Here is a 12,889-nt window from a genome sequence, read left to right on the forward strand (position 1 = left end):
ACAAAGCTTAGGGTTATCACAGTATAGCTTATTTAGCATTTTGATTTACTTTTTTTTTCTTATAGGTTCCAGCTGGAACTGGAATGTTAAAAAATCATTCTCAATCAGATACTTTCATAAGGACTTCCAGCCATAATCAACTGTTGGCAGAAATGATGCAATCCCATATGGTTAAAGATATGTGTTTAATTGGAGGAAAAGTAAGAATTTAAATTTCTATTCTCCCTTCTCCCCCATGATCTTTAGAATTTAATCTAATTAATATTTTTTAACTTTTTAGGGCTGTGGCAAAACAGTTATTGCCAAGGAGTTTGCTGATATACTGGGATACAGCATAGAACCTATCATGCTATACCAAGTAAGGAAACTATCTGCTGATGATTATGCTTTAAATATGGTCTTAAATAGAGACTTCGTCACTCCACTAAAGATGTTGGGTGTTTTTGAAAGCCCCAAGCCCTGTCAACCTTAAGAGCAATGTCATAGCCAGTGGTCATTTGGTACTTGTTTGGAAAGAATTATCTGTCTTAGGTTGTCTTAACCTCATGGCATAAACTGAAAAACTACAAGATTTAAAGGTAAAATTAATTAATTTGCTTGCTTTTCACACAGAGATCAGATGTGTAAGGTTGTCTCCATAACCCTGAGGAATGAAAGTGCTTAAATAAAATATGAAGTCAAGGGTCTCCTATGACCTTATGAGTCAAAATACACCAAATAGAACAGGATATACAGTTCTAAGTAGTAATTGGCAATGCTGCAGGAAAACATTAGCATCAGGTTTAATGCAATACACTGGTCTCTTTCTTCGATCCCTTTTCTGCTTTAGTTTTTTCCCAGACAGCATGGAGACCTCCAAAGAAAGAAATAGCATTGGCATCTGATTTAAAAGTGTACTGACATGTGGGGAGAAACATTGACAAAGATGGGTGGTGAGGTTGAAGGGTTGGAAAAGTGAGAGTGAAATAGAAAAGAGAAATACTGATGATGATGATGATGATAAAAAAGATAGTCTGTTTTATGTTCTCCTGCACTGCTGAGAACCTCCCCAGACAGGGTCTCACTGCTTTTCCTTCCCCCCCTGTGTGGCTTCAGCTGATAAGGGTGAAGACTTTGAAGCCCTGTCTGCCTAACTGGAGTCAGATGGATGACTTCTGCCCTTTTCTTATGCTTTAATGTGGCCAAGTGTGGGCAGATTTGGGTTGCAGGTCTACATATCCTCATCAGTGTTATGCCATGTTCATATTAATATACCAGGATTCCCAGCAGTGCCTACTATCTTTTGTCTAGTAGCCTTTTGAAATAGGTGTATAGTGTCTGAGCTAGAACTCTATGTCCAGCTGCTCTGCATACGTCTCTCTGTACTTGTCACTGTAAACACAGTTTTAAATCATCCTAGAAAAATAACTTCTGCAACTTGACAAACCTGCTTAAGGGTGAGCACAGCCTCATTCTTGTATTGTTGCACATGATACAATATTTGGTATTCACCAGAAAAATTAGATAATTATTTGCTTAAAAACATAGCCACTGTTTCTCAACTTCCTACCTTTATTTAGTATGGCTTCTATGAATATGAGCAGATGGCTTCATTTTTGGAGTCACATGAGCAGAGCTGACAGTGGAACTATTTAGTAAACATCTTTCTTTGAAAGGGATCTATAATTCCTATAAAAATAAAATCTAGGAAAGGATATGAGGTCTCACTGAAGGAACATTTCCTTTGGTTTCACCAGGGTTTAATCAAGCTCAGAGGGCAAAGAGGTTTTTATAGAAAGGCTTTTGGTGATATCAAAACAGTATCAATAAAGCAAATAAATGACTGAAGGCTGCTTGTTCATTGTAAATTCCTGTGTAGCCAATACTAGGTGAGATCCACATACGTATCTATACATATAAATTTTCCTAATGTATATGTGTTACATAAACTCAGAAGTTTTTACAAAAAGTAGTGTATAAAAATACATGAATGTAGCTGAGCTGTAAATAGAATTTCAGAATGCATTTGTTTTTCTAAAAATATATAACCTATCAGGGGCTTTGCTTAGCAAAGTAATAGGATAATTTAATGATGGAACAAATGTTAAATTTATACACTAATTCAGTAGTGAAGACGATGAAAGTTTGATAATGCTGTAAATTTAGCCTATTTTTCTACTTTCATTCAAAAAAAATGTCTTCTGGGGTTTTTTTTCAGAGAGACATCATACAGTCCTAAATCCATTTCTAAAATTAAGGAGGCTTTTCTTTGTTCTATAGTTGTTATTTACCTTCTGATAATTTTTGCAGGCACAAAGATGAGTAGAGAGACATTTACCTTTGGTCTGAAGCAATTGAACCGTTTCTGCTCAGGCTGACTGAAGAAATTAATTCTTGGAATTTTTTTAATATATGTGTATATATATATATATATATATATATATATATATATATAGTCTTTGCTTTTAGTATTTGCTTCATTGTTCTTTGCAACTGAAGTTGATTGAAGGACCTAAATAGTGTGAAAAGGTGTATTTCTCTATATTGATTTCGCAGAAAACACAACTCTAAAAGTTTTTGTGTTGTAAGGTGAGGATCAAATTTACCTAAAGCAAACCTTTTGGAACATAGATCATCTCTTATACTAACAGTTGGCTGAGAGAGCAGTTCCTGTCTCATTTGGGATATCTGACATCATTATATGGATTTCTCATTATATGTAGTTCCATGTAGGTAGATTGCTGAGAAAGGAAACTCATCCTGATTAGGAAAGGTTTGTTTTTAAGTTGCCTCTTAATGCAGTTAAGCAACAGCAAATGAGAAGCAGTAGCCAGCTAGTGCTTTGTGGACTGTAACTAGGGAACTTTTAATCCAAATGCTTAAAATAAAATATTTTCTCCCCCCAGAATTTCAGAGGGGAAAAGAAGTAACAGTCGAAGTCATGTTATAACAGTTTGCCAGCAACTTGCTCCTTTTCTTCCCTAGCAAAAACAGTTTTGTAAGCACATCACTAGTGTTTGTGTACTGTGGTGTTTTTGTTTCTAGGACTTTTTTTTTGCCTGACCTCGTAATTTTTCATTACCAAATCCTTCCAGTTTTTTATTTGAGAAATACTAACAAATGATGAGTCCAAATAGGCAGAAAAAGCAGTTAACATAGATTGTTCACCTCATGATTGCCAAGAACATGATTAGTACTACAAGCCATGAAAAATGGCTAGATTGGAAGCTTGTGTTGGTATTAGCTGCTAGAGGGAATGCAGAAGAAGTTACCTTACTTAGTTTTTCTCCTAAACATATTTTTTTCTATATACAAACTGTTCTAGAAAATAAACAATGAAATGTAAAACACATAAGTTATAATGACTGCTACAAATTAAAATATCTTTGTTTCACAAGGCAGCATATTGTTGCCATTGCTTTGTCCAAAATAAGAGGAATAATTAATTCTTACACTTCAGTGACCTCCCCTCCAATGGGAGGCCTTTTTAGCATTAGAGTATTGTAAGATTAGTTTTAATATCATATATTTAGTGATTTGAATGCAACTTTTTAAAAATTGAGTTAGGGTAAATAAATAAAAACAATAAATCACTGAGCAGGTACTTAGCCATAAAAAAAGCTCCTTACAAAAACTGGGCAGGTGTTAGCAATGGTATTCCTTTATAATCATCCCTTAATTGAATCTCATTCAACCATTTAAATCACAATGTTATTTTCATGTTCTATTTCAGAAAATATTTTGCACAAAATGCTCATCTGAGTTTATCTGCAGAAAATTAATGGATGGTTCTCATTGTTAGAATTAGAATTAGAGATGGACATGCTGTACAGCATACCAGGCTCCCAGTCAATTCATACTGTATGTTGTTTCATTTCTCTAGAGGTGAATTATCCAAAGGTGTGTTAGTTAATATTCATTACAGCATTTACTAGCTGCTGAATGCACAGTTCTTAAGCAAGTCCCAAGCCCACATTTTTTTCTCTTTTATAAAAATGTTTAGTGTCTAATTCATTAATAATATAGAAAAGAGTGTACACAGCAGTAAAACAAGAGAAATACAACAATAAAAATATGGTATGGTTTTGTGGATTTGAATGTGAGACTTTAAATTAGATAAATGTGGAAGCACTGAAGGAACCAGACTTTGAACTGTTATTTTAGGGCTTTTAAGGAAATGTAGAAAAAGGAAATTATTCAGGCTGTATGACGTAATGTATTCTATTTTTATTCTTTAAAGTTCAAAGGGTTTAGGGTTGTGAAAAAGATGTATGCAAAAGCTACAATTACAATAGAAAATATGTTTTTATCTGATTCTGGGTTGCGCTCACAGCACAGCCTGAGCAATGAATTTAATCTTCCAAGTCACAAAATTACTGTTATGTCTTTGTTTCTCTCCTGCTTACCTGTTGTAGTGGAACATCTAAAATATGTGTGCTGGAAGAAATGCTAGATTTTTTCATTGGTTTTATTCCTTGAGTATTATTTTGTGCTACGCTATGAACCTTTGATAAATTCTATGTTACAGGCTCCTTTCTTACCCTGTTCATTATTCTCTGATGCTTCCAGCTGTATTTTCCTCCTGAGAGGTGGAATGTCATGCTGGTTTGTGTTCAAGATTAATGATAAAATCTTTGCTCCTTCAGGTGGCTTCCATATGAAAGAAATTATTCTTGTTTGCTCCAGGTGTAAATTGCTGCCCCCTTCTGTGCACAGGCTGTGTACAAGTTGTCATAGGCTTGTTTTGTTAAAGAGGCAGGGGGGAGAAAAGCTTTTGTTCTTGTTTCAAAGGGGTGATATTGGCAAGTCTAGAACTTCCAAAGACTATTTAGCGTTTTGTGAGTAGCTTTGTGTGTGTATTGCTAATACTCTTTGGAAAAGTAGTTGAAGATTTCCTGCTAATCTTCCTTTATTCCTGGGAAGAACAGAAGCAGTTTTTTAAGGAGAAAGCATGTACTTGTAAATTAAGAGACTAGATCATAATTATATTCTTCAATGGACTGATACTTCCAGGATATGACAGCTAGAGATTTGCTACAGCAAAGATACACTCTTCCAAATGGAGACACTGCTTGGAGACCATCACCACTTGTCACTGCAGCTCTGGAAGGAAAGCTTGTTCTTCTTGACGGCATTCACCGAATTAACCCTGGCACTCTAGCTGTGCTCCAAAGGTCAGCATGGGAGCTTGGACAGGTTGGGTGCACGTGGTGTGTGTACTGAGTGCATGCATATTGAGACCTTAAGCTGCTGCTGGTGAATGTGGCTTTGGAACTTCAGGAATACTGTAAAGATCAAGCTGAGCATTAGAGTTTCAATGCTTAAGAGCTGAAGCAATTCTTTAATTTTTTGTAAACCTAAAATAATGCAGGAAATTTCAGCCCGTTGGAAATCTAGAATGTAAGTCTGAATATTGGAATGAGCTAGATTTTATTCTAGAATTATGAAATCTAAAAATTAGTAATATTTGTTTAACAATTTTATAATGCAAGATGTCAGAAAACGTTTGAAACACTTTGAGTGCATTCTGCTTCTAAACAAGTAGGTTATAATATATGTTACACAGCATACTTTATATTGATTGGAAAGATCTCTTTCTAAACATTATTTCATAATTCAATAAAAAATAAATTAAACTTTGCAGAACACAGTAATAGCAAATACTATGTTAATAGTTATTTATACTGTTCAAATTTTTATGCCATTTCATATGCATCCATCATATACTGCCTTTTGCAAATCAGAGGACATTGTGAGCTTTAAAAGCAGGTTACAGGAAAAGTATTTTCTTCTTTCTATTATTATATATATGTGCAGAAGGATAGAACAGAGATTTATACTTGCCTGTGTTTTTGCCTTTTCATCTGTTTAGTGTTCCTTTCTGATTTTTAGTTTTGACATGTGCATGCATTATAGCTAATCAGCTTCTGCATATCACAAAATAAAACCTGGGTTTGTATGTATATTAATCATTAAAGCCAGCTGAAAGATAGCATTTCAAGAAATAAAAGTATATTATTTGTTACAAGCATAACATAAAAGCAGTTTCATGCCATTTATGCACACTCCACGGTTAACACAGATTATTTTATTTTTCATGTTCTTACCATATGGATTTAAACTAAGTTGATTGACTTTGCACTAAAACTTATGTTATTTTACCTCCATGCCTGGATGCATCTGGAGTTGGTATCATTTTTTCTTTTTACTGAGGTATATTTTAACCGAGATAGCTTTTAAAAATACCTTTAGTTGTTACCTGTATTATAAAAATTAATCAAAGTTAAGATAGAGCTTATTCTTTATTTTCAGACTAATACATGACAGAGAACTGACTCTTTATGATGGCACCAGATTGTTAAGGGAAGATAGATATCAAAACTTAAAAGAAGAATTACAGCTCTCTGATGAGAAACTACAGGAGAGGTAAAGTATCAGCTATGACTATAGAATGCAAACAACATTTCAATTTTGTAATTTTTTCTCTAATAAAAAAAATGCAAAATGCTTTTCTGTTAAACTGATTCCTTCTAATTGCTAAGAGAAGCATCTTTTAAACATAAGGTTCCTCCTTAGTTCTATTTCTTTTTGTGGTATGGCAAAATTATATCCTGTTTAGAGTGCTTGAGCTAAAAGGAAAACATTCGATAATGTTTAAGAGAAGGAGATAGAAATTGAAAAGAAATTTTAACTAGATACAAAAATAGATATAAAGCTATATAGTACCTAATTTTGGAACATTTTATTAAAAGTCTTGGAAAATAAAGCTAAATTGAAGTTAAATACTACTTGTTACTTTTTTTTGCCTCATGAGCTAGAAAGCTGGTATTTAATTTACAATTAATGTGGGGCAGGAAATCCTAAGGATGGGTTGGGACCCATAATGCTTATTCTTTTTGTTCCTTTACTTCCACTTGTCTGCTAGAAACATTCCACAGATAGAAATGTTATGCTGCAGGGTGTGCATGTGTCCAAACTTTGAAGAGGCCTGATGGGTTTATAGCAGGGGTGCATTCATGATATGCCACATGTTTTCTCTGAGTTGTCTTGATGAATCTGATTTTTTTCTTTGGCCTCCATAGTCTACCCTTTAGAAAAGCTGCTTTTCTTTTACTTCCTAGTTGTTTCCATATTTCTGGTTCCCTTTTCGATCAAAATACAGTGGGTTTAAAAAAAAATAAGGCAAGAACTGCTCCTACAAAACCAACAAAACCCTCAAATTTCATTCTAAGCCTACTTGTTGCAAATTCTATCCAGTCTGCAGAGGCCATACACCTAGCTAGATGGTCATTTCCTGCATTTGTTTTATTTGTGTGAAGGACTATATATCAAGGAAATGTTCTATTTATCAGGATTTTAAGCACAGACTTTGAAAAGGGCAGGAAAAAGCTCCAAGGGCCCATCTGGCATGGTATCCCTACTTTGCATCACACTTTTTACTATGAAATATAACTGTTGTGCCAGTCTCCTCCCTGCTCTGTGTTCATAGTCTTGTCCAACGTGCTTTCAGGCAGAATGGCAGTGGCTGTGCTGTTTTGCCTAGTACCCTTTAGTTCATATCCAATATACTCCAAAAACCTGGATAGCTCATCATACATTCATCTTCAGAGCTGCCACTCCTAGTGGATTAAATCTCTCTCACAAGAATAGAGATGTACATCTGGATCCTGCACATCCTTTTTTGTTCTAACAATGGCTGTTTTGGCAGTGGTCTCCCTTTAATCTTCATTATCTGTTAGACCATGAGCACCTGTTCAAGCTGTCTTCTTTAATGATTGTTCTGTAGACCCTTCTCCTTTGTGTCACCTGTGTAGCTATTTTCCTTCTTTTTAGCCTCATTGAGTAACCCTTTGGTTCAGCTGTTCAGTGACAGTTGTACATTGTTTTGGCTACTTTGAAGGCTCCAAAAGTTGCAGGTTTTTTTGCTGTCCTTGAAAGGCTGTCTCTCTTTCCTTCACATCTCACAGTACTGTTTTTATTTAACCACCTCAATATTTTGTAATATAATGTTTCTGAGTTGCTAAGCTCTTAATTATCTGTTTGACTGACAGTGATCTCTAATCCATAAGCAAAGTGTGTCTGTTGTACTAGACAAGAATGCATTTCTGATTAGTCAGAAATGGGGTCTCAGAAACAAACAGATACCCCATTGTGTAGTCATTCTTACGTCTGGTAGCTCAGTGGGACCATGTAGCACCATCCTGGATGCAGATGAAAATTCTTGCTCCTGAATTATCTGAAGTCCATTTCACTGAGAATCCTCCTAGGTGAAGTTTTCATTCTGCCTTTATTTTCTGTAATGACTTATTTTAAAAAGGGAAGTTAAAATAATGAAAACATATATCTGCTTCTTTGGTTTTGGCTTTGTGCTTCTTTAGCATCACTGGATGACTCCTCTATATAGAGAGGTTGTTGTCCTCATCAACCCTTGAGGAAATGAAGGTGTTCCAGCACCTCATCCTGGTTTTGGTGACTTCCATATTCTGAAAACATCACTCACTGCCTTTTAACTGACTCCAGGATGCAATGTCAATAATTGCTGTTTGATTCCAGGACTGTATTTGTCCTTGCTACTCATCCTTTTCAGCAGTAGTTGTCAGTTACTGCAAACTTCAGTACCTTCCAGTGTTGCAGAATCCAGCAGAATTAATCCATCAAATCATATCTGAGGTACTGACAGCTGATTTAATCACAGATTTTAATCCCAACAGTGCTCACCATCCCTCCTTTGCCTGTAATACGTTGGCTTTGGAGAAGCTACATAGAGTATGTTGTAATATGAATTTATTAGCAGGCTGGTTGGGCAAATTCTTACCCAAATCACAACTGGGAGATGCTCTCCATATTGATTGCTTCATGCCAGTGACTGTGACTAGTGGCCTTAGCTGGATTTCTGAGCTTTACTTACCCTGATTTGCTGGATTTGACTAAAGTAATTTCAGTGTGACTGCTTTTTGCCAGGCCTGTGGAATAGATGATGTCATTCTCAGTTTTGTTGGGACTGAATCTGTAATGTTTGAGTGACACATTGTCTACCTAATTTTCCAATAAGGGAATTTGGAAGTTTTTTCCTGCAGTTTTAGTGCCTTTAATCTTTAGTGCTTCAGTAGTCAAAATACTCTTATGTGTAGTAGAAGAGAAAGAAGAAGAGGATCAAGGTGTTTTCTTGTGCTTTTTTACTAAAGGGATGGTGTTTCAGATCATGCTGTGATCTTGAGAAATCACATGCCTCTGTGTACAAATGCAAACAGTATTACAGTAGAGAATGTGAATGTGCTTAAACCATGATGATGTTATTTAAGGTGCTGGACAAAGAGGAAAGTATGGTTTGGTTTTCAGATTGTTTTCAGTTTTTGCAGATTAGAGCACTATTATTCATATGTCATGTATTTGACAACATTTCAAAGTTTTATTACTTTTGTAAGAGCTAAAAAAGTATATTTTCATTTTAAATTAGGTTAATTAGTGTCATTGAGTAATATGTTCACTATTATTTCATGACATTTCTACATCTGTAGAAAAATTTCCATTTTTCTAAGAAGGGCTTCCGGCTGGTGGATAAAATAGCTCTTTCAGGAGTGACAAGTGCAAGCAGTGCATTGCCTTTGGGATATTCTGGGATACTCCTTGCTCTGCTGAAAGGGCAAGCTGCAAAGTAACTAGCGGTGGCCGCAGAGTCCTTTTTCCTATATTCTTTATTATGCCAGTTTGGCTGTGAAGTTAAGTTACCAAATGGTTGCGGAACTCATTCGCTCCTCTGAGGAAACTAAGAATTCATGTTCATGAATTTAAGGAGAAGAAAAAAGCTGCCCTTGAGAAAGTGACAGATGGTCCTTAAAGATATTTTACATAGAAGGAAATTATAGCTGCTGATAACTTATTCATTTAATGATTGCATGATTCATTTCCCTGAACAAGTTCAGAGAGTAAAAGAAAGTGTGTCCAAGGAGTGCGTATCCAAGACTTCTGCATAGAATTTCTTCTGTAATCATCCATTACTTCACCCAGACAGATACTGTAAAGGTAGCACACAGCCTTTACAGATCCAGCAGTGAGCTGTTTGTTTGTCTCAGCATGCAGTATATAACCTGTTTGTGTGGGTATACCCTCTCAGCACACACTGATGCTAAGTTTTTGGTGTGGTGAACAGAAAGGCAGCTATTATAGGGAAATCTAGGAGTAGATACATAATAGGATAGTTGAAGAACTAAAATAAGTCTCTCATAATGCATTAGTGGTTTTAATGCCTTGCAGAGAGTGGACTCTTTTCTATGTGGTTAGGTTGAAAGGGAATGCCCAATAGATGAGACAGATGTATGAAATTGTGGCACGGAGTAAATTTAACAAGTAATAGAGTTTTTAATTGCTTACATTTTTTAGCTTTGACTTCATTTGTTGTTTAGGGGTTTGGCTTTTTTCCAGTTAAGTGAATTTTAAGATAAAGGCATCTGTTAATGTTGGACTATGCTGAAATTTAAAAGAAACAGCAAAAAAATAACAATAGGTCATTTTGGTTCTAGGGTTGGAATAATTCCCAACTTACAAAATTTGATAGAAAATGAGATTTATTAAATCATATTACAGGAAGAGATAATCAAAAATAGTTTAGTCTTACAAAAAGTGGCATTAGAAATGCCGTTCTGCATTTTATTTTATTCTATTTTTTTTATGAGAAGCTTCAGTTGCTCAGAACCATGATCAATAACAAGAAAATCTTTCCCTAAAATCACCCTGATCTACGTGTGTGATTTTCTTTATAAGAGCAATGGTGGTAATCCTTGGCTGAAAAATTAAACAGTGATGTCAAAAGAAGGGCATTCATTTTATTAGGAGAATGCCTTGCTGCCTGTATTGTCAGTAAATGTTTAATAGAGAGAGGGACAGACTCTTTGCATGAATCAGTTAACATCAAATCTTCCCACCATGTTTGAGGCTCATTAATTTAAAAGATGCCAAGTTTTTAACAAGTTACATTTACTTTGTCTTCATCTGTAAAACCCACAAGATTTCTTGTCACATCAAAGACTTCTTTTCTATGACCTACAGCTTCATGTAGGAGCTCTCCATGTTGTGCTCTTTTTGAGACTTGATCTGTAATGTGATGGAACAACTTTGAAGCTCTTCAGTCGTGCTGATGGAAGATGGGAACTTAGAGAGCACTGCAGAACTGAGTCATTCATGGTGTTTGTTTAATAATACACTTAGCCTGATATTTTCAGCATTGCAAACTTCACTCCAAACAATAGGCTTTTGAAATAGCCAAAATTTTTTTTCATGTTTACAACCTGGAAACCTACAGCAGTGATGGTGTCCAAGTCTAGAGAGTACATCAGTGAATTGAACTGATATCACCAAATTAGCTTTCCCTGACTTTGCATCTCCTCTCCTCCCACTTCTTTCCATGCCCTCCCTGGCTGTCCCCACCAAGCCCTTTGAGGGCAGTGACTAGGAGGTGATATAAAAGAAATACGATTCCTTCACCTTAAAAGTTGACTCCTTGTGTTCTCTTATGGTGTTTTAGAAGGGCCAGAATTTGATGGATATCTGGAGGAGGATTGCTTTTTTTTCTTAGTAATGTTAGGGAAGGTAAGTTTGAAAGTATATGTATTTATCCTATCTAGGAAATGTTTTCTTCTGTAATAAAGTTGGCTAATGTTCCCTGACCTTCTTTTATGCTTAGTGACAGTGACATTCCCATTGGTTCCTCTTTCATGTGATGTTTTTAGACATCTATTTCTATTTTTATCAATCAGGGAGTAGCTTCTAGGCTTATGACTTTCAGCTGAGAAAAACTCATACCACTGCCTTTGTTTTCTTTGATACAAGAGACTGCTGTAATTGCCCTGTTGTATCACAGGTTTCTTGTTATGATGTACAGATGAGCCAACTATGCAGTAGGTTTGTCAGTTTGTCTTCAGTAATTTGTATGGAAAATGACATGGTAACAGCAATATAAACTGCCTAATCAAATTTCACTTGCTTTTTCCAAATGAACATCCTGTATTTTAATAAGAGTACTGTAAAAATAGTTGATGAAAACAAGCCCATCTTGGACAAAATTTGACTGGCTTTTGTATTCTGATGTGTTACTCCATTGTTTCTGCTGCTTCTGGAGATGATCTCTGTTGGTCAAAGCTAATAACACCAAGGTCACAGGTCTGATCTCTCTATGGGTCATTCACTTAAGAGCTGGACTTGATGATCCTTCTGGGTTGCTTTCAGCTCAGAATATTCACTGATTCTGTGAGCTTGCAGGTGTGCTGATTAATGAGTACCGATGAGTGCCCAGTCAGAGGAGGTGAAAATATTACAGAGACAAGGGATACAAAAGATGTGAAGGTGGCAAGATATCAAAATCCAAGGCAGCAGTCTTTTAGTGCCCTAACATACACATCTAAAAGTTGTATATTTAAGTCTGTGTTGCAAGTTCCTGTTATCTTCAGTGGAGTCAAGACTGTTAGTTACCAAATCCTCAAGTGAGAACTGGGAAACACTGACTGAGGGTAGGAGGCCAGTCCCATAAAGAATTAAAAAACAATAATAATAAAAGTACCTTTTACAGCCAGGAACAGTGTGTGTTTTTTCACAGGAAGCTGTGGAGGCAGATAGGATGAAGAAGGGAAGTTCAGAACAGTATTAGAAAAAAAATTTGGGCAAAGAGAAATTAAAGCAAATAAAGTTCTATCCTATGATGCCTTTGAAGATATGGTTGGGGGTGCTGAAAAAATATGAGAGGGGCAGAGTACTGGTTGTGGCTAGACTTTTGTGCTTGGTTGATTTAAGGAGCCAGGACAGCAATTCTGAAGTTCTTGTGAATCTCAATCTTCCACTGGAAAGGCCTTTCTCCTCATGCTGACTCTAAAATGAGCCAGGGGTGAAGTGACTGGTTTGGTCTTTGAAGCATAACTTT

General features: G+C 35.8%; 1 protein-coding gene across 2 annotated transcripts in view; it reads left to right on the plus strand.

The window, feature by feature from the left end:
- VWA8 (von Willebrand factor A domain containing 8) overlaps positions 1-12,889 on the plus strand; it is a 183,239-nt gene that overhangs the window by 52,034 nt on the left and 118,316 nt on the right. For both annotated transcript variants that reach the window (XM_071448324.1, XM_071448325.1), the window contains 4 exons: positions 66-200; positions 281-358; positions 4,993-5,153; positions 6,292-6,405. In XM_071448324.1, coding sequence (XP_071304425.1) covers positions 66-200; positions 281-358; positions 4,993-5,153; positions 6,292-6,405 — 488 coding nt within the window. The remainder of the gene's footprint in view (positions 1-65; positions 201-280; positions 359-4,992; positions 5,154-6,291; positions 6,406-12,889) is intronic.

The sequence above is a fragment of the Agelaius tricolor genome, unplaced genomic scaffold (genome assembly GCF_023055355.1).
Source record: "Agelaius tricolor isolate 1412-34295 unplaced genomic scaffold, bAgeTri1.0.p SCAF_26, whole genome shotgun sequence".
Classification (NCBI taxonomy): Eukaryota; Metazoa; Chordata; class Aves; order Passeriformes; family Icteridae; genus Agelaius; species Agelaius tricolor.